Here is a 22,105-nt window from a genome sequence, read left to right as displayed (position 1 = left end):
AGCGTTGAAAAAATTGGAGAAAGGGATGTGCCACTCATGGGGGTGAACAAGGGGCTTAGACACCGGGACGAGAGTATGAACGTGAAAGTTCACTAGTACGAGGTCTAGTACTTTACCCGCCGGATTCTGAAAACTATTTAACTGCTTACATTTTAGGTAGTTCACAGAATACAGTGTTTACCTTAGATGTTACACAACCAGAAGTACAGAACGGGGGCTCTAAATGCTAGTTTATATCGGGGAGAGACATTAAAATCTCCTAGAATAAGAATACGGTATTTTTCAACGTCGGGGGTGGCCAAGCTGCGGCTCGCGAGCCGTATGCGGCTCTTTGCGTGTTAAAGTGCGGCTCGCAGCTCCCTCTTTTACCCTCCTCCCCGCCTTCCTCCCGGTCACACGAGGACTTCCCCAAAAGGAGAAATGGACCGCGTTTTAAATCGAAAGACAGGTGGCGGATTTGTAGTCTTGTGCTATTACCACCTTACGTACAGTTGAACTGCTTTTGACCAGGGTAGATCCAAAGTAGTTCGAGTTTTATTGCTCTGAACAAAGGTTCGCCACCCCCCCCCCCCCCCCCCCCCTCACCGCGGCTCTTGAAAGTCTCGCGACATCGTTTGCGGCTCTTAGGCCAGGTAAGCCTGGCCACCCCTGGTCTAATCGATCCCAAAGAAGATTCATTTTTTAAGAAAATCCGGTGGCATCAAGGCTCGGCGGGAAGCAAAATGTACCAATGAGCAAGTTGGAGTAAGAAAAAGTTTTTTTCCCCCAGACAGCTTCATCGCTAAATTAAAAGTCAAATCGCCGTACCCCCTGAAAATGTTTTTTTTTTGTTTTTGTTTTTTGTTTTTTTAACAGCAATAAGTACACCACCCCCAAAGTTCGCCGATATGCATTCAAATTCCGATCTCTACGAAATACAGTATATGCTGAAGGAAAGTAATCAGATGATGAAAAAGAGCGGTTCACCATGCTTTGCTTAATGAAATTTTGTCGTAATCACTGACAGCTACAGTGTTATAACATGTGTTCGCCTTAGTAAGTAGTCCGCCAACGTTTCGATAGAATACGGAACACTCCACAAAGAAATTACTTTTCGTTTGTTAAGTCGGCACTGCAGTTGAAGAACTTTCATCAACTTTTTATGGCCTCAAACAATTGTCTCAAGAATGAACCCATGGGCCAAACGTCATCAGTATTGATTTTTTCGAAAGCCTCTACGTTTACAGAGACGTGAAACTACGAGTAGCTGTAATGTTTGGCTTTCAATTGGGTACACGTAAAAGTTTTATCCTTTAAGATGGGAGCACGCACAGCCTCAACATCACAACACGCGGTGGTTGGGTGAAGACGTGAAACAAAGAGTGCTTTACGCCTTTTTAGTCTTGGAACCGAAGCCAGCTTACTGTTAGTACACAATCCCGAAGAAGGCTTGATCCCCCGCTTCCGTTGAACAAGGATGAATCCATCAGCCAGGCACGTAACCAGAGGGGGGGGGGGGGGAGGATGGAGCCCGCCCCCTCCCCCCCCCCACCCCTCCCCAAATCTTCCATTTTGCTGGGGCCTCCTCTCCCCCCTCCCCCTCATACAGCATTTTGTTATGGGTGCCCCCCCCCCCCGAAACAAAATCATGGCTACGCGCCTGCCATCAGCATTTGCTGCTGCAATATCCTCGGTCGTTTTGCGCGATGGTCGATTAATGGTTGATGCGGTCGAGTCGGACGGCACAGGTTCGTTGCCACGAGCATGTACGTTCTGGCCTCCTGGTTTATCGCGAGCGCCCTGCAGAGCAACGCGGCCAGTTGAATCTTTGCCGGCGGCATCAGCGAAACTTGCAGCGCCACGGATTTGTTAAGAAACCAGTGATGGTGTGACGTCTTGGGTGGTCAAACGACGCAGCAGTTTCGTGTTCTTTGCTAGATGGATTTGCAGGGACGTGTTATCCGCCCTGACAGACGTAATTTATTTCACAATAACGTCGATCTTTCCGCACAGATCCGCGACTAACTTGCTGACACACCACACGCGCCACAACTTTCAACCGTCAGAACAGTTTGAATTCCAATCTCGTTCAGAGTGGGCGAATTAGCGACAGGATCTGTAGCACGCACGGCGACATCTGGAGTGCCGTTGCGCCCCGTACAACTTTGGCACTTGTACGTACATGATCCGTTGACCATAAAAACTCGTAGTTATCTCCCACCACGCCTATGCACTTGCGGTGGAACTGCGCTTCGCAAGGTCTCGAACAGCGTAGATATTTCTGCCTTCCGAAGAAGGGCTCGATGCAGCTCCCACATACGTCCTTGCTGCCAACCATTCCGCACCGAAATGGTCGGCAGCAATGAAGCCACAGATGAACTGGCATCGCTACATCAAATTTAACGTTCAATCAAGCCAACCCTAAGCTTAAAGGGATTGTCCGGTCAAAGTTCGTATTCAAGAAAACATTTAGACATCATTGTCAATGGCAGTAGGAGCATCTTCCACGAAAAATCTAAATTTTGTGTGCTTCCCTGAACAAGCAATTGCATTTTAAATCTAGCGTGCATAAACAGCGTTTTTTTTTTTTTCTTCCTCTTTCAGACCAGCGGAGGCTCTGCCGTAACATAACGCAAAGATCGCGCCGAACTAAAACGCCCTTCGAATGTTGTTTTTCTAGTGAGCGCTACGACGTGGGTCACCCTCGTTGCTGCACTAGAAATATTTTTTAGTGAATGAAAGGGGACATTCAATGTGTCACGCTCCATACTTCTTAGAGTGATTTACAGTGACGAGTAAAATGGAGCGCTGCGGAGCATCGGGGAAAGTGTGTTCCCATGGAGGTATGAGGCATAGGATCTGACAATTGCAAGCCTGGTGTGACGTCACATCAGTCATGAAACGCAGCCATCGATACTTGCAAAATTTGGCATGGAGTTATGTGTAATTGTTCGTCATTGGTTACGCTAAATTGGGGTGTCGTTTAACAGAATAAAAATGGCTTATGTTAATCATTAGCCTCCTGGCAGGTAACCGTCACAGGGTTTTAAGAACTTCGGGTTTTCACCGGACAATCCCTTCAACAGTAGCGAGTGCGTGGGCAACACCCAACGATTTTATGATTACTTGGTAGCTCATTTGATTCAAGCATCACCTAATCAAAACAATCGGCAAACATATAGGCGCAAACGACGAACATTTCTATTTTTAACTTCCCCTCTACCATATTTCTAACAACGGGTCAGAGGACATACCGAAGACTTTAACGTGTGGATAATGCGCTGTGCATTACTTTTCCTCTCCATGCATTCCCAGCGATGGTACAAGAGGTACAACCCAAGCCCACGAAAACCACTGACGCAGTGCTCGTGTGCAGTTCATGAGCTAATATCGGCGTCGTCCCCTTCAGGTGATACACAAAAGCCAAGTGACAAAGTCTTGCAAGGGAGAGACGGAAAGAGGTCGCAAGCTAATATTGATGCGCGGAAAAAGAGCGCATCAGGCCCTGCCCACAATGTCGCTTCGAAGGGTGACGTTGTTGTTTGGGACACGTCGTCACTTGTGTCGTCGGCGCACACGCCAAGGACATTCTGTAGTGAGTGACGACATCATTGAAACGACGACATCACTCTACTGAAGCGTCATTGTGGGCAGGGCTTGGGACGCTCTTTCTGACAGCAATTTTTTAATCGGGCAAAGAAACGCGAAAGTTGGACTAAAAATATCTAAAAAAAACACGTTACCTTCCAAATTCCTTAAATTCGTCTGACCTTTATTAGCGAATACTACAAATCTAACATGACGCCTAAAACCAACAATCAGAAAGTTAATTAAGAAATTCTAGTTAATTAGGCAACTTATCGTAGCGATTATGCACTGATCTAATGTCGGCCGAGTCTGATAAATAAGTGGTGAAGACAGAACCCGTCTAACTCTTCCCCTATTAGAAAAAAAAATGTTCGAATTAAAACCAACCACCATGTATCTAGATACACATGGTAATGGTATCCATATACAGGAGCAGATGATAATGGTATACAACCCGCACAATCTTATCGTAACTGAAACCTGGTTGTCATATGAGGTGACAAGAGACATTATTATTCCACCGATCAACAAAATGTTTAGAAACGATAGGGGATCTCGTGGAGTGGGCGTTGCTATTATCGTGAAAAGCAATATTTTTTGTGAGCTGGTAAACAGTGAGTTGAAAAAGACATTGTTCTGTAAAATATATTTTTGTAATTGTTTTATATAATCGCTCTTATTTACATTAGCATAACTGGTCCCTGCTTCGTTCGAGTCCAGGACCTGTCTCGTGCGAATCCAGCTCCCAGTCTCGTGCCCAGTGCAAGCGGGAGCACATCCTGTTCACACGCACCTGGTTCGCTCCGGCAACACACGTGGCCAGTCGCTACCACAGATCCCTCTCCCCTTGGGAATGATCAGTCATCTCAGTATCGAGCAGGATATCTAGTGCAGCGTCCCGTTCTTGTGTGAGGATGTGATGCGTCCTCACACCCCTCCTGTGGTACTTCTTGTCCATCACTATCGGCAGGAACCGCCAATTCCGTGAAGGTCTGAGTGGTCTCTTTGGTGTATGGTATGAGATGCGTACGATTTATTCGCACGACGCTTTGGCCGGTGTCAACGAGATCTGAGCCTGGCTCGGATGTGGGTACTGCACCGTTCCCTTGCATTGGAGATCGACAACCCATACGTCTGTTACATCAACTACGTCGGACAGATGGCGGACACCATGGCGTCTGCCGTAGGCCGACCGTTGCTCGAGCTGGTAGTTTGCTTCAAACTTCTCGAGCTGCCCTAGGTTTGGAGCTGTTGGCCTCAGCAGTATGTTCGGAATGGGAAGCTTTGACCGCAATTGCTGTCCCATAAGTAGCTCGGCTGGGCTGTACCCGTTTTTCAGGGGTGTTGTTCGATAAGACAGCAGGGACTCATACGGGTCTCTTGTGTTATTGATGGAGCTATTTATTATTTTCACTGCAGCCTCCGCAAGTTCATTGCTTTGTGGATAGTGAGGTCTCGAGGTTATATGTTGGAAGCCGTATTCTCTTGCAAAAGTGGCGAATTGTGAGGTTGACACTGGTGAAAATTGTGGGTCATCGTCCGAGACGACAACTTCTGGAATACCGTGTCGTGCAAAGATACTCTTGCAATTGTGCACTACGACCTGTGCGGTCGTATTCTGCAGGCAGGCGATCTCTGGATGCCTGGAGAAACAGTCCTTCACTATCACCCACCACGGCCCCTCCTGGTAGAATAAATGTATTGCGATCCGTTGCCAAGGTCTCTCGGGAAGTTCGGTGGGTTTTAGTGGCATCTTTATATTTCTTGATGCTTCGATGCGAAAATGGCAGCTCTTAACTTTTTCTTCAATTTCTTCCATCATTCCTGGCCACCACGACGTCTCTTTAGCTCACGCCTGAGTCTTATCGATGCCAAAATGTCCCTCGTAAAGAAGACGCAAAATTTCCTATCTGCAAGATATTGGCATTAGGATCCTTGCTGTGAACATAAGCAAGTCGTCTTCAAAGGTGAACTGATGGCGAAACGGGTAGAACGGCTTAACTTCGTTGTCGAGGTCACGCCGGCAGGGCCATGTATTCTTGCAAGAGTATCTTATTTGTTGACATTCCGGATCCTTTTTCTGGCTGCTGATGAGCCACTGGAGGCTGGAGCTGGCAGCTGGAACGGTGGACCTTACAAAGTGGAAGAATGCTTCAATCTCTTCTTCCAGTTCAGACCACTCTTTTTGGGGAAGAGGTGCTCTTGAGAGCGTGTCGGCGGCCATGAGCTGCTTTCCTGGAACATACGTTATTTCGTACGTGTATCTCATTATCCGCGTGCGCATTCGCTGAAGTCGTGGAGTGACATTGTTTAAAGACTTGGAAGCAAATAGACTCACGAGAGGTTTGTAGTCAGTCTATAACCTGAATGTTTTCCCGACGAGGTAGTCGCTGAACGTTTCGCACGCCCACACTGACGCGAGGCCCTCTTTTTCTATCTGCGCCTAGCGTTTCTCTGTATCTGTCAGCAGTCTCAAGGCACAGAAATCAATCAATCAAAGCCAATCAGAGCTCGGCGTCGTTCTGACGTTACCGCAACTCCTGCGCAAGAAGCAGACGACTTGCTCTCCGCATTGATTGAAAATCAAATCTCAGCGAAAAACCAAAGTGGATTAGCTTGACTTGGCTCTCTGGCTAGGCTTACTACGGCTCTGACCTCATACATTTCCTCCGGTCGGCTGAGAGCACCGCTTCCACCAGGAATGCGTGCACAAGGTGAGGCGTACGCTGCTGTCGAGGACCAGGAAAGAACATGCACATTAGGAAGTCCTAAGGGGTTGTTTTCCCGCTCGGATAACGATAACCGTTAACAATGCGTGCGCAAAGCTGCTGACGGAGTGCCGGGTTTTGTTATGCGAATGCAAGAACGGTCCACTAAAACTTTCTATTAGCTCTAACGCTGCAAAGGGCAAAGGGGGGGGGGGGGGGCACATTTGATTTTTCGCTGCAAGGTTTCTCTCAAATGCGCAGGCGAGCAAGCACCAACCAGGTTGCCCATGGCTTAGCCCGTGTTCTTCAGTGCGACAGGCGCATAAAGTTACTTCTCGCAAGTCACGTTCCAGGAGAACGCAAACTCACTGATACGCAAAATGTAAGAGGCTGCAAGGTCTGCCCAGCCGTTGACGTCATGGATTCTGCGGGGTGATTTAACGTGTGAATGTATCGAACACTGAATATTTCATTAAAAATATCTTGAGATTAAGCTTCAATTTCCAAGATAACAACACTAATATTATTGCTAAACAGAAAGTGCTCTTTAAGTGTGCTTTCCAAAGCACAGGATGTTTTGGCAAAAAGAGAACGGTGTTTTCTTCGCAACAAAAATATACAACGCATATACAACGCGAGCAGATGGACCAGTTGCCAAAGTTTACGATTTTGCCGCTATCTAATTTGAAAGGTCTAATCAATTTTGAGGAATTTAGAAAAAAAGAAACGGGGCCCTTTTCCAGAAACAGACGCAATTTATCTCAATGTCTTAGCAGGCTTCGTGGACCGCCATTTTTGCATTGAAATTTCCTCAAAATAACATAACTTTTGTTCCAGCTAGATAACACTAGGTTCCGAAACTTCGCAAACTGGTGCCAACCGCTAGCTCACTACGTTTGGGATAACAAAATGAGCGTTTGGTATGCGTAATTTTGCGTTTTTGCCGCGAGAAAATGTTTTTTTTTATCTCTCGGACCCCTGGTATATTATTTTGATTTGTAAAAGTGAAACCTCTTCACAGATTTCTTTTTAATTCCACTTGTCAAGGGAAACCGATACTAGGCAAAAGTTGTCTTAGACTGGGGCTATCATAGGAACACTGCACAACCAATCAGTCAAACACACGGGGTATTTCAAGAGGTGCCTTTATTACAGTTTGATAAACCGGGTGTATATATATATATTATGTATTTATATATATATATATAATAGCATGTATATAATATGACACATAATGCTCCTTATAAAGACGGGTGGCAACAATCACATTATCCAGCACCATAAAAGGGGTCATAGTAAAATAAATAAGTGCTTTCGGGGCGAGGAGAGGTACACACGCAACACTGTCGTTTTCGGGGAATCAGCGCCAGTGACAAAATTGTGCAGGACACGTTTCAGCAAACTCCCGGAACCGCGAAGGTTTCTCTCGCAAAACCTAGCAGAATTTCATGTTGGTCATTGGAAGCCAACGTCTCTAAGCCCCACCAGAACATGCGAAGATAACAAGGGTATCGGACAGCAAGCTGCAGTAAAACAACAACCTTCAAACCAGGCCAACACAGACAAGATTGTAGATCTTTCGTGGTAAGAAGCATACATGTCTTAAAACATTTAATTGGAGACAGATAAAAACAAATAGCAACGGGTTTAAACAGTCATCGCTTTGGCTCCATTGAGTGTGTGAAGCCAGCTGTAAAGTAAAACTGCCATATAGTCAAACTGGTGTGTGAAAACTGGACATAATGAAGAAACTTCATGTAAAAATTGGCAGCTCACTGCATGCTACCACCGATGGCTCAAAAACAATAAGGTAACCAGAAAAGGTGTTATTGAAATCTTTCTTACGGTGGAAAGAACAGACACCTGTAGAATATTGAAATAACAGACAAAATCTCGAACTCAAAACTTTATGAAATGGTTTATCTAAAACAAACAAATGAAAGCCACGTGAACTCGTTAATCGCAGAAATATCCCGTGAGAATGTCTTAATTGCCGTACGCGCGAAAAAGTCAGAAACAGAAGTACTTACTATCCCAACAAGCGAGCGTATATTGGTCCAAATGCCAACCGTAGTATTTCGCATTCCACGTGTCTTAAGGGCAGCTCCCAGGAGTTGTCCTTTGAAGGGAATTGTTCATGCATACATTTTGGGTGCCCGCGTGTGAGTGTTTCAAGTGAGTACGTACGTGCGAAAATTCGGTGAAATGCGCATCATCTTGACTTCAAAGCTCAAAGAGGCTCTGACGATGGGTTTCTTTGAGGGTGAGTCTTTGGTAATGAAGATTTCTTTGTTAAGGCAGGACGTTTGGCAGGAGGTGACATATCTGACGACATCTACACGCTAGTCATCGTCGAGAGCGGCACAGTCCACGAGGAACGATCACATAAAGACGGCACAGTGTAAGAAGAAAACCAGAAGCTGGGCTCCGAGTGATTAGTACAATCCGGTGTACTAGGACCTCGACTCTTCCAGCAATCACAACAATGCAAAAACACTCTGGGCGCTGTCACCACTGCCGTTACCGCCACGTGCACTCCGCGAACTCGCAAATATTCCACGGCTGTAATGCAACAGTCCTGCCCTGTTAACCTTCTTATGTAATAAGTATCCATATCAATATCCTATCATGAGAATCTCAACTACATCTTCATAAAGCCGAGTTTTCAAGGGCTCTGACATTCAGTCTGGTCGACCAGTTCAAGAGCAGAACAGGAAAGTATCGGCACAAAAAATATCAGCGAAAGTGAAGTTTTTATGGTCTACGCCGGTATAACTACAAGGTATAATTATATTATAATAAAACCATGACAACGGCGGTAAGGCAATCCTTGGTTTATGAGCGTGCTAGAGTAAGAGTACTGGTAGTCTAGCTTGCTCCAAGCCAAAGACTGCTCTTATTTTACTTTCGTTTACAAACAGGCAATTTGTATGTTGGGAATAGGGAACTCACAAATATGATGCCATTGATGAGGGTAGATTACTCACAACAATAGAACATGGAATTCGAATCAGCCTTACAGGTATTTACATTTTCCGGGAAACAACCTAGCCCTAACAACACTGGAGAGTTGCTGCAGCTAACTGCAAAGTATGCCATCTTTAACGGCGATAAAATAAACACTTTTATACCCGTGCCACACGAGCAACTCGAATTCCATTTACAACGAATGACATTCATGTGATTGACGAATCGGCTCGCGATCTGTCGCGCGTGGAACGCCCCACGCTCGGAGTGTCGCGCGCTGATTGGCCGATCGTTCAAATGCCATTCCTTGTAAAGGGCATTCGAGTTGCCCGTGTGGCACGGGTATTAATCTGCTGTTGGTCGAGGCATCAATATTCCAGGCACGCGCGCTGGTGCAGTGGTCCACGAAAACCAACCAGTATATAGTACTTTGAAGGAAGCGGCTTTGATGAGTTATTTTGTACCTAGGTGATTGCAGCCTTTTTATCGCTCACCTAACGCGACGTAATCTTAAAGTAATCTAGAAACGCGAGAAACCGGGCAACCCTTCGAAGTTTATTGGCTGAAAATCGGCAAAAAATCAACGTTGGGACTTGGTGTCTGATATCATTCTTGGAGTATTTGCGTGGTTTGCAAACACGTCATCTTAAAGTTGAAAGCTATATGATATGTCTTGGTGAGACCGGATCTGACTAGATACGTTTTTTGTTCAGGACATACTATAACACGCATATTAGGCAACAAGAAACAACACGCTAGTATATATATATGTAAATTGGTGAAACAACTTTACAATTGTGACTGACGTTTGCCCGGTTCATGCCATAGTCGCTATTTTACTCATAAGACAATTTACTATGCTGACTTTCCTACCTCGTCATTATTATAACAGGATATGTCGTCTTTGAAACAGGAACCACGTATATAGTGTTTCAACAGGTGTAGTCACAATACACATACACATATATAATCCATAAATATATATTTTTTGCGGGCTTAAAGATTCGCCAACTTTGATATGACATTCAGAGTGTAATCAACACCAACGGTAACAGCAGTGATGACAGCTTTTGTTACACAAGCGAGAACGAGCAAGGCTCGAGACACAGGGGTGTAATGACACAGCATCGCGTCAGATAAACGACTGTTACATGTTTGCACTCAAGTCATCTCATCATTGTCAAGGGATACAATGGCGCCAGTCGAAGAAAATGGCCGAATGGGACTTTGTGAGTAGCGACCGCTTGCCGTACCCCGTCGTTCAATGTCTTGTTGGTATATATGTACACGAAAGGCGGGACAGGCGAAGTCCCTTAGGGAAAGAGGATGTGCATAGCTATGTTTCTGGCGCAGGACTTTCTGAGGATCGTAGACACGAAGAGCATAATCAGAAAGAAAGAAAAAAAAAAACGCCTAGCATCGATTTTGTTTAACATATGACAACCTCTATTTGTTTTTCATTTTGGTAACCAGTCATCTCTTCAGTATAGGCGACAAATACCCAAGTATAATATGCTTCCCGTGACTTATTAGTAAAGTAGTCTAAACTGCTATAGGTTATGAAGTAAAAAAAATATTCAAGGTAAGACTGAAGACCCGTCATTAAATGATTCAGGCGAATTCGTTCCTCTGTCCATCGTCGAATCACTGTACCTAGACGTCGCGACGGATCTCCAGGTTTACGCAGCGGTCCTCACCCTGCCTCACAGTAACGGTGTACACCGCATTCGTAAGTTATCCACATCTCGGACTAAAAATGACTACTCTGGAACAGAAATATGAAAAATAAGAAAAGAACGCAGCACATGTCGCTAAGAATTGGTGGGCTGGGAGAACCGTGTGGACGTATCTCCCAAGATATAAAAAAAAGATAAGATAGGTTGCAATTATACAGGATTCCATAAGGTGCAGCTCTGCCAGACATATCTAAGACAATCCCTAACTTCAAACCAAACTTATGGTTGCTTAGTGCAAACAGATCATACTCTAGGTAGCAGGCTGAACACAAAAATGCTCGTGAAATAACTTCCATGGTGTTTAAAAAGTGTCTCATAGGTACAATTTTCGACACATTGCTACTTTAGAGCCATGTTGTAGTAACAAAAAGTACCTCCAAACTCCGGTGTAAAACCATGCTTTTTGTGTAAGGCTTGTCAAATTATGAGGATCTGGAGAAAATCAGCCTTCTGCCTTAAGTTCATATTTCGAACTTTGTATTGAAAAGCTTACGGGAAGGGCCTCAACACGCACCTCGGATCGTTCCGCCGCAGTGTTCTTCAGCAGCATAAAGACTGTCTGCTTTCATAGCCGCCACCATGGCAACGAACGCCAAATTTCCCGAATGCCGTCTGCTAGACAAATTTTAATAGTTTTGTAAAGAGCAGCCGCAGACTGTCGCCGCGAGGCGGCGTGAACGCCGGCCGCGGGGCGGAGAGGTTAAGACGCACCTGAGTGATACACGCGACGTCCGAAAAAGTCATTGAGAGTTCGTTCCCATGGTGGTGGCGAAAAAAGCAGACGGCCTTTCTGCCGCAGAAGAACACTGCGGCGCAGTGATACGAGGTGCGTGCTGAGGCGCTTCCCGCGTGTTCTTCAATGGGCGGAACGCGAACAAAAGGAGTTCGGAATGCGGACTTAACGCAGAAGGATCGTTTTTTCCAGCGCCTCAAAATGTGACGAGCCTTACACGAAAAGCGTGTTTTATTTTATCCGTAACATGGGTCTAAAGCATCGAACTTCTCTATTTTTTTTATACAATAGATACGCAAGCCTTATCATCATGATCTCCTCCTCACGGTTCAACAGCGTTTTTTTCTGGAGTACTCTTCGTGCAAACGATCCTCTGTTCACATTCTCGGGGAGTGTACATATCTACTCTCGTGAAGGCATTTGTGTTGGTGCCCCTGACCCAGGTGCGACAGTCCGCTTGTGTGAGGCTGACCGACACCGTCCGGCTGACAGGGAGTAAGTCGCCTAGAGAGCGTTCTCTTATGTCGTAACAAGTGGCAAAAACGTTTCCAGTAGTACCAACGCTACTAGATCAACTCAGTTCAAAAACTCGCAAAAAAAAGCGAACACTTCCCCTCCAACCCCGCCCCCCCCCCCCCCCCCCCCCCCCCGCCCCCCCAATCTAGAGTCTGGGATTCAATTTTCAAAACTGTTTTCATTGGAGACGCTACGGTGAAGCGGCATTTACACACTGCTTTAAGGCATGTGCGTTCTATCGAGTACATTCTAGTTACCCAAACAGCCGTCTTCAAAATCGTGCCGCTTCGAACGAAGGGAGGCGAGCCTTTGGGGAGAAAGGGGGGGTGTATCGCACATGAAACCAGCGTCCATGGGCAGTACTATAAATGAGCTGATCTAGTAACGCTGAGTAGCACTAGGACAGTGGCAGGGAAGTTCGTACAACTTGACGGTAATACATACTTTTTTTATGGCTGAACCGGCGTCCTATCAGAATACGGAAATAGGAAAAACTTGGAGCTCAGGTGGAAATCCCAGTACTCGCGAATACATGTTGGGGAAGCAGAGTCTCGTTAAAAAGGCCATGTCAATCATAGACTCATTCAACACTGCGACATAGTAGTTAGTAAGTCAAGATTGTGTACTAATAAGTAAAGTATCGCCTGAACGCCGTAGAGGCTCAGTGGAAACGTACTACTTTATCAAATCAGACTGCCACTCTCCAAGTTGAAAAAATAAAATCATCCAGACTGCGTTTTAGTTGCCTCATGACAATCTAAGTTCCCGGTGAAAAGGAGGATAAAGTCTGGAAAGTCGGAGTCAAGAAACCAAAATATCATTTAAGAAATAACAACCAATAGAAAGGTCTGGATCCTTCTTTTTCTAATATGAAAGGTTATTTACTGGTAGAAAGTGCGGAGACCACAAAAAATGGATGAATGAAGATCTCAAAGAGTGAGAGTGGGTACATCTCATTGTGCAGATTGCACCTCGAAGGTTACCCAGACGCGTGTTCTACAGAAACGCTATAGTTTATATTGGTAAGTGTATATAACGCAGTCAGCCGCAGAGACATCGTTCAAGGTCAATGCTGCATACTGCTGATATCTCGAAAAATTATGTACATCGCTGCTGAAGCGCAATAGTCAAGTGGTGTGGCGTCAGCACTAGGGTCCCTGGCATCCGGACCGTGTCGGCGTGGCTGAAGGCGTCCGAGGACGGGTTGTTGCGTTCCTACACACTACCGTGGTCGGTATCTCCAAGTTTCTCTTCTAATTCTTTAGGGAATCGACTTCGAGGAAGATGGCTGAGTCATTTGGCCTAAAGCCCTCAATACGAAATAGCAACGCGATTCTTCACTGTTCGCGTAGTTTTCCGTCCTTCCGGCCTCTATCTCACTTGGCTGCTCGCCGCCATTTTTGAGCAAAGGCGCCGACCAATGCGTTAAGTTCATTCATGTGACGCAAGAATGGCCGTCGCTTTGCTCTCTCTTGGCTGCTCGCCGCCATTTTTGAGCAAAGACACCGACCAGCCACTGCGTCATATGCGTTCATGTGACGCCGGCATTGGCCAGCGCCTCCCTCGTCCTCTTTCTTGGTTTCACGTAGCCATTCTTTATCAAATGGTGCCAACCAATCAAGGTGTCACATGCGTTCATGTGACGCCGTGAGTGGCCGGCGTCTCTCTTTTCCAGTGGCTGCACGCCGCCATTCTTGAGCGAAGAGCAGGTCAAGAGGACTCTTTCGAAAAATGAACCGCGTTACCTTTTAGTGCGTATATGAGCCTTAGTTTCGCCTTCCCCTTTCACATATTTTTTTATATAAATCTCACAACCCGCACAACGCAGAGAAAAAGCACTCGCCACAATGGCGCCAACTCTAACCGCATATCTTAAGAATCCCTGTAAACCAAACCGGCATGCGACTCCGTAGAAAGAGTGACCGTGGATAAGCAGTACTGTCTGCATTGCTTTGCCACTATGTCATCCTTCCACAGGCCCGGCAGTCAGCTGTCTAATTAACCGAGAGGGTGCAGTTCATGCGATTCTTTTTCGTCTTGGCAGCTCTAACTGCGGTCAAGAACGGCCTATGGTCAAGGGTCAGGTCCAAAGGACACGTGTTGCTTCGTTTTGAAGGGCTTTTTTTAAGCCATCAGTAGAAATATTTTATTTTATGTTGTTACTACTATGGTGTACGACACTGAAAAGTACTTGTATGACGTATATGGAAATTATTGTACTGGCGCTCGATGCTCAACGTCACAGCTGCAATGACATGGAGTACATGCCGCTGATTTTAAGATTCGAAGCTCTAAAATATATGAACTATTTAGAGCAATGACTTCCGAAGGCCATTATCATTTATACCATAATTGGAGCAGACTGCACCTAAATAAAAAAAAAAAAAACAAATTTAGCAGGTCACACCGAGTTTTGAATGAAGTCTATGGCCAACAAGTAAGTAGAAAAGTAAATCGCGGTACCTGAAAGCTAGTCTCTTTGTTGAGAGCGTTTGCATTCAACTAGATGTAATCATCCTCAGCCGCTCCGCAAGCGGGCGCCAGGTTGCAGTCTGCTTAAAGGACTAGTCTTCTTTTATTTCAATAATATTAAAACAATAAAGGTATTACAAATGAGCACATATCTCGTGATGTCGGTACTGGGAATATGTTACGCGCCAACCACGCGCAGTGAAGCTGTCAAGAGGATGTCACAGGTTATGTGAGCTAAAAACAGAGTGCGGGTTAGTTGATTGGAACTTGCGCAAGACACAGATACCACAAACGGGGCGTGCATCTTCCACACATTGCTGACGTACGTGCGATTGTCCACCGAAGCGCGCCAAAGTATGCGAAAAGACAAAGAAGCGAGACTAGCAGCCTCGCGGGTCAACTGAAAGCTAGCACAGGGGACTAAGGTGCAATGTTGGTCTTCTTTTCAGCTCGATTTGGAGCTAAAAGTTGGGTTCTCATAAAAGTTTGGCGCATGTTTCTTTCAAAGGGTAGTGGTTTGTGATGAAAGAAAGCGTTTGGCCCGTACCTCTTGGCCAGACAGAGTGTAGCCAAGCGTAAGATAAAACTTCAGGATACAAAAACTGATAATTCAGTTTATAACACTAACGTCGCCGAATGGCTTAAGTGATAGTTTACTCTGAACACGAAAGAAAGTAGCCCCATTGGGTATAATCCGCTATAATCATAAGACCATCCCCGAAACGCTCCAGTGAAAAGAAACAACTTTACATTATATTAACAAATCGACGGCCCCATGGAGTCATTTCTTTTGCCCAGGCGTCTTCTTAAATTGAGAAATTCCGTTCCAAAAAACAAAGTACACAACGAAACAATACATAACCCTGTACAGCCTGAAAGTTTTCCTATAGAACCACGACCCACAATTTACTTAGTGAGCATTGAATGGCCCACATTACTGGTGCTATTCCGCATGTCTGTCACATGGTAGTTCTTTCTAAAATTTGATCACAAAAAGTTGTATCAACCAAGCCCAAAACTGTGAAAGTGGCCCTCCAGTTGCCAAGTCGGCAAACCTTGAAAACATAAATACACCCATAATGCTAAGATATAGAAAGATACAAAACCAAACCGATCAGTGGAAGAAACCGGAGAAGCTGCGGCCGAAGTAGGAAATTTTCTAGAGACATTACTATGACAATAATTGTAAACTCCATGGTAGCGCACACTTTAGCTATCATCATGGCTGGCATCTAAGGCGGCCATACTGGACAGTCATTCTGGTCCGCCATCTTCTGCGGCCATCTTGGCTTGTGTACCAATGATAACGGTGCGTGCTAAGGTGCAGAATGGGGCACCAGGAACTAAAAAGGGCACTTAAGGCTCAGGGCGCTCCGCTTTGTCCGCGGATGGGTCAGCATCTTGTCAGTTGAGGGGCGGCGGGCTTTTAGCAGTAAGGTGGCAGGACCTGGGGGTGCCACGGGGAGTTTGGAAGAGGGGACTCAGGATCGGCGCTTCTTTTGCTGTTTCACAAACTCCTGGGCCTCCTTATCCCAAGTGCGGCTTTCCAGGGCGCAGAGGATCTCATCTGCAAACACCAGGACGAACCGGGAGGCTTCAGATGTGTAGGCATTCACCACTGGGAAAACACGCGAAGGAAGAAACAGAAAGGACAGAGCACGGAACACAACTTTCAAAAGATATCATCTTCTGTGCCTTTTTGTTTATTCTGTCCATTTTTTCGCGTGTAAATGAACTTTACCAACACGCTCGGCTGAAAAGAGGCAGTTTGTGCAATATAAAAACTAAATACCCGAGGAGGGAGAATGTATTCCGCTCTGCTCGTTCGCACTAGACAGCGCGCTTACAGAAATAAATCTTCCTTTCCCCCAGCGGCGTGAACATTTCGCGTCCGAGACAACGTATGCGCATCACGATGTCGCGCAGTCACGCGGCGCTGAGGGAGAGGTTTCTTGCCGGCGCACGACAGGCGATGATGATGATGGTAATAATGATGGTTACGATGATGATCGCTATGCGCATAGCTCACTTTTTTCTCTGGGCTGGACAAGGGGCAGGTCAACGGGCTGTGCGGGAGCAACGGGGGGACTCTCCTCGACGCCCGGCACGGCCGCCAGGGCAAAGAAGGCCTCGCCTTCGAAGTCGTTCCGGGTCATCATGTCGTGGTCCATCACGGTGAAGCTCAGCAGCGCCACAGCCTGCCGGCAACGCTCCTGCGCAACGGAACTGAACCAGCGGGGAAAAAATATTACCTATATGGTGTTTAATTTTAATCCGAACTTATTTTTTTTAAAGACACGTGGGCCGTTTTCAGTACGCATTAATTAGGGTCGGCAGACATTAGATAAGAAAAACACCGACACAGTAAACAGGCTAATCAATCAAGATATACTTAACATTGTAATTACGCAATAGGCTAAAACGAGTTCCCTAGTTTGCGAAATGCCAACGGACTTGCAGACAATCGTCGATCAGTTTTCCCGTCTTTGTCGATTGATTTCAAAACTGATTGCAGAAAGAGCACAGGAACTCCCGTTCATAACGATGCGTGGAAGAGTGACTTCGCCCTTATTTAGGCAGCGCGACGTCGGCATATCTGCCAAGGACGCGCTACAGAGAAAACAACAAGGTGCGAGAAAGTTGACGTTGCCTATTCATCACTGTGAACAGGAATTGCGGCACTGATTCCAAATTTCGGAATCAATTTACCACCTGATTGCGAAACTCAAATCACATGACAAAAATGCGAAAGATCATTGCGTTTTTGTCACCAGTGAATTCCAATTCTTTGAATTATTAATTATTTGTTCACTATCAGAAACTCTGTTTCTAAAGCACCATCCAATTTCTCTTCTAAACCACCTTTAGTTACAGCTCTCTCTTAAATGGGTTAGAAAAATAACTTCACCATTTAAAGATATTTATTATGTTTCCCTTAGCTCCATCCCCATTTTCCGTGGATCTCTGCACAAGAAAAAAAAAAAAAAGAAAAACCTGCGAACGTTTTGTAGGCGGCAAATATATTCCTATGCACATCCACGGGACATCAGCGAAACGTGTGAACTGTCTGAGTAGGTACGCGGAACCACCTGTCCCCAGTACACAAGCTGCCAGGGTTCAGAAGTGTCTTCGTATCCTCACAACCCTTCCCTAAGTTGGCTACAGACTTGTCAAGTTAGGAAGTCCCACTGGTCTCTCTTAGCAGAAAAGGAGAACTGTGGCCTAGGGACGAGTGGTCCGATCTTGGTAACTGCGAGAACGAGAGCGACATCCAATTTACCCCTCGCGGAGCGACCGAAAATAGCGTATAGACGGTTCGTCTGCTAACGCGAGCGAAAAAAGTGAAAGCCGTTTACAAATCCCTGTAACGCCGAATTGGAGCGCAGCTCTTGAGGAGGAGGAGTGAAGGGTACTGAGGGGAGGGTAGACCCCTCTTCCTCCCCTCATTCTTTAATATGCTCCGGGGGGGCGGTCACGTGACCTCGGGGGGGGGGGGGTGTCACGTGACTTCGGGGAGGAGGGTCACGTGACCTCGGGGGGTCACGTGACCTCAGAGGGGTCACGTGGGGGTCACCTTGGGGTCACGTGACCTTGAGATGACCTTGGGAGGGGTCACGTGACCTTGGGGGTCACGTGACCTTGGGGAGGAGACCACGTGACCTCGGGGGTCACGTGACCTCAGAGGGTCACGTGACTTGGGGTCACGTGACCTTCAAAGGGTCACGTGGGGTCTTGGGGTCACGTGACCTTGAGATGACCTTGGGAGGGGTCACGTGACCTCGAGGGGTCACGTGACCTCGAGGGGTCACGTGACCTTGGGAGTCACGTGGGGTCACGTGACCTTGATATGACCTTGGGATGACCTCGGTTACGCCGACGGCGACGCCGCTCAAGCCGGGAACGGGCCCCTAAGAGCTGCGCTCTAAAACGCGGATCGTCTGTTTCGAAGCGTCATTTGCAGACGTAAATGAAACAAGGAAAGAAAATGAAAGCCGCTTACAGCTCCCTGTAACGCAGAATTAGAGCGCAGCTCTTGAGGAGGAGGAGGGAAGGGTACTGGGGGTCACGTGTTTTCGGGGGGAGGGGTCGCGTGACCTGGGGGAGGGGTCACGCGACAATGGGGGTCACGTGACCTCGGGGAGGGGTCACGTGACCTCGGGGGGTCACGTGACCCCCCTCCCCGAGATCACCGAAAGTACCCGAGGTCCTCCCGTGGTCCTCCCGAAGGAACCCGAGGTTCCCCCGAGGTCCTTCCGAGGTCCTCCCGAAGGAACCCAAGGTCCTCCGAGGTCCTCCCGAAGGAACCCGAGTTTTCCCGAGGTCCTCCCGAAGGAACCCGAGGTCCTTCGGGAGGACCTCGGGTTTCTTCGGGAAAATTTACCGATAATGCACCGCGCGGTTACGCCGACGGCGACGGCGACGCCGCTCAAGCCCGAAACGGAGGCCTAAGAGCTGCGCTCTAAAACGTAGGCCGACTGCTAACAGAGGGGAAGAAAGTTGATAACCTCCCACGAACCGAGCGCTTCCGCGGAGATTGTGATCGTCTGCAATTTCACGTTGGACAACCTTTGTTTGTTTTGCCAACCTCAAGTTGTTTTGTTGAGGCACTACAAAGCCCTTGTTTTCTAAATTCACTGCATACACCGCACTCCAGTCCGCTTTCGTACGTTTTCCTTGCCGGGGGGGGGGGGGGGGGGGGGGGGAAGGGTTTTGTTCCATTTGCGTCCTGGGACAGAGGTCCCAAGCGTGCTCTTTACGCGGGTATGGACAAAAGCTCACAAGCTCTGCTGGCTCTCTTCAGGGCTTCCGCTGTTGTTATCAGTCCCCGATTTCCCCAAAACAAGAAAGGGAAAAAGACAAAAGCGAGGAGGCGAAGAGGAAAGTCGTGATGCGTGTGTGCTTAAAGGTACACTGACACCCGCCCCCATTGTTTTTTTCTTTCTGCCAGGCAGTTTATTATAATGTTAGGAGACGTACACCCACTTAATATTATGCCGCAGAGTCGTGCATATATTCAATAAAGCCAAAAACATCAACTGCTCGAAACTGAAACCGAAACACGAGCATGGAAGCTCATTGCCTGATGCCACGTGACTACACCCGACCGCATTTTTATTTATATTTTTTTTTTCCTTTCTCCGCTTTTTGGGTTTTTGAAGCAGAAGATGACGACGACGAACTTACGCCGCAATCGTGCCGTCCAGCCCGCGGTACGTCGCCAAATTGAAAAGGGCGTGTAAGTGTGCTCGACTGGTTAAATATAACGCGGGAGCGGTGGTCGAAACTGATATCAGAGCTGTCTAGCGAATAAATCAATGATGCGGCAGAGAATAAGGCGGCTCTTCTTGGGATTGACGTCACTCCCCAAAACAATTATCGCATGACCTCCTCGTTTCCTCGTTTCGTTCTCTATCACCCACGCTTTAAACTTTTACTTGTTTGTTTTGTGGGTTTTGCCACGATGTTTAGTCACACCTGTGCATTTACCATGCGGGGCTACCATATCTCGGTGATCTTGCAGTTTCTTTGATAAAGGCCACCTTCTTTAAACAACAAAAAACAAATACAAAGTGCAAATCTTTTTCTTTTTTTTTTTTCTTTTTTTTTTTTTTTTGTCGCCGAGGTACGCATTGGTGATTTTTTCGGCGCTGAGAGTGTAACTCCAAAAACGACGGCCGAAAAAGCTGCCAGAGTGAGCCGGTAGATGACGCATGCAATCTCTCCAGCCACCGCTCTCGCGTTATTATTTAACAGTTGAGTACACTGTACATGTACTTCCTGTGACCTATGCAACACGCTTTTCTACGATCAAAACATTTGAGGCTTTCTGAAGGCCAAAGAAAGGGGGTCCATATTATTTTTTGTGTTTTTTTTTAAATAATGAGAATGGTGTTCCTTAGATAACCCACGACTTTGAATATATTTAGCACACATAGTTCGAATGCCACGTGACCATAAAAACGGAAGTGAGCGCCACTGAAATGTGCCAATTCTCGACCAACTGTTTTCGGGCAGAAAGAAAACGATTTTCGTGCTGTAAATTGTGTTCCGGGTAGTTTGACACTAATAGCTCATGTTCAAATAAAAACTTAGGCGAGCATAAATATCCTGTCAGCGTCCCTTTAATGCATAAACATAATGCATAATGGACGAGAGAGCGCAGCAACTTTAAGGGAATATGCCTTGAATTGTGCAAACACGGCGGGTGCCATGTTCTCTTTGGAGAGCCCTTTACACAAGTTGGCTTCCACCGATGGATGAAGAAGTGGTAGAACAAGCACATTGGAGACCTTGAGATCTTTCTCACTAATTGTGCGCTGGTAAGACATTTTCATCAACATATTGCCCGATTGTGAACTAGCCAACGGGTCAAAGATGTCTCGATGCTCGATGACGCGCAAGCTAAGGCTGCCAATCAACAGACGGGAAAGTTCTCGTTTTCACCTCGACCAAAAATCGAACTCCAGTAGCGTCTCCGTATTCTCAGAATGCTTCCCCTAAGTTGGCTAGCGACTTGCCAGGTTTAAGAGGCCCAACTGGTCTCTCTCGTCGCTAGAGACCTGCTATGGCCCCTGGGGATACGGAAGCGCCAATCGGCATACTCACAACTCGAAGCTCTCGTCGAACAGTGGGAAGAGGGTTTTCTTCTGGACCCTCGTCCTCTGCTGGGGGCAGTCCGGGAACAGGTGCCTGGGCAGTATCTCCAGGATGACGAAGGGGTCACTGTAACCTGCGTAAGATCCGTCCCCTGTCGCGGCTGCAGCCACGGGGAGGGGGGAGGGTGCGGGGTTGCACATGCCATTCGGAGCACATGCAGTTAGCGTAGCATGCTAGCTACTTGCCGTTTGGGTCCAGGGGCTGCAGGTCGCGGGCGTTCATAACTGTGTAGAAAAAATGAAAAGCACACAATAAAAAAGACCTTCTGAAATGAAAGCTTCGTGGTGTCAAAATAAAACAAACAAGAAAACAGCGCACAACTGGACAAGTAAATGTCAGGACGATAGAGATACAAAAAGGTATATTGGCCAGTTCATGAACATTCAATACCTTCAAAACGAGAGATTAAGGAAGATAAAGAATGAGCAGTCCCGCGTTAATCCACGGTATACAGTTGGAGCGAGAGCTGCTACATGTCGCGGAGAAGTCGTCGGGCATCGGCGTCGCGTTCAGGCGAACAAAAGCGTTCGGAACAAAATGGACATCTGACCTTTTCTTCCGAACACTTTCGTTTCACTTTTGTTCCGGGTCGCGTAAAAGCGCGTCTCCCAGCACAAGCCCTTGAAATTGACGGTGCTAAGGCGGAATTTTGTTATCGGCTATCTCTTTCTATATTTCCAGAGAGTGCTTGCAGCGGACATCGCGTCACAAACCCCTACACATAGGCTAATGCAAGCCGGGCATCTGGC

The 22,105-nt window shown here is 46.8% G+C and overlaps 1 protein-coding gene across 2 annotated transcripts in view; it reads right to left on the bottom strand.

Moving 5' to 3' along the window:
- Positions 1–12,406: 12,406 nt before the first annotated feature.
- The window catches only part of LOC8051575 (BAI1-associated protein 3), a 331,413-nt gene continuing 321,714 nt past the window's right edge, over positions 12,407–22,105 (bottom strand). Inside the window, exons 28-31 of one of the 2 annotated variants that reach the window (XM_040220141.3) lie at positions 21,542–21,580; positions 21,306–21,429; positions 16,729–16,925; positions 12,407–16,266 (exon numbers count right to left, since the gene is read on the bottom strand). In XM_040220141.3, coding sequence (XP_040076075.1) covers positions 16,181–16,266; positions 16,729–16,925; positions 21,306–21,429; positions 21,542–21,580 — 446 coding nt within the window. In that variant the 3' untranslated portion in view covers positions 12,407–16,180. The remainder of the gene's footprint in view (positions 16,267–16,728; positions 16,926–21,305; positions 21,430–21,541; positions 21,581–22,105) is intronic. The other variant, XM_040220142.3, reaches the window with a different exon arrangement.

The sequence above is a fragment of the Ixodes scapularis genome, unplaced genomic scaffold, assembly GCF_016920785.2.
Source record: "Ixodes scapularis isolate PalLabHiFi unplaced genomic scaffold, ASM1692078v2 PGA_scaffold6__148_contigs__length_123643588, whole genome shotgun sequence".
In the NCBI taxonomy this organism is placed as follows: domain Eukaryota; kingdom Metazoa; phylum Arthropoda; class Arachnida; order Ixodida; family Ixodidae; genus Ixodes; species Ixodes scapularis.
The sequence above is the reverse complement of the archived record's forward strand: the minus strand, read 5'-3'. Positions and strand labels throughout refer to the sequence as shown.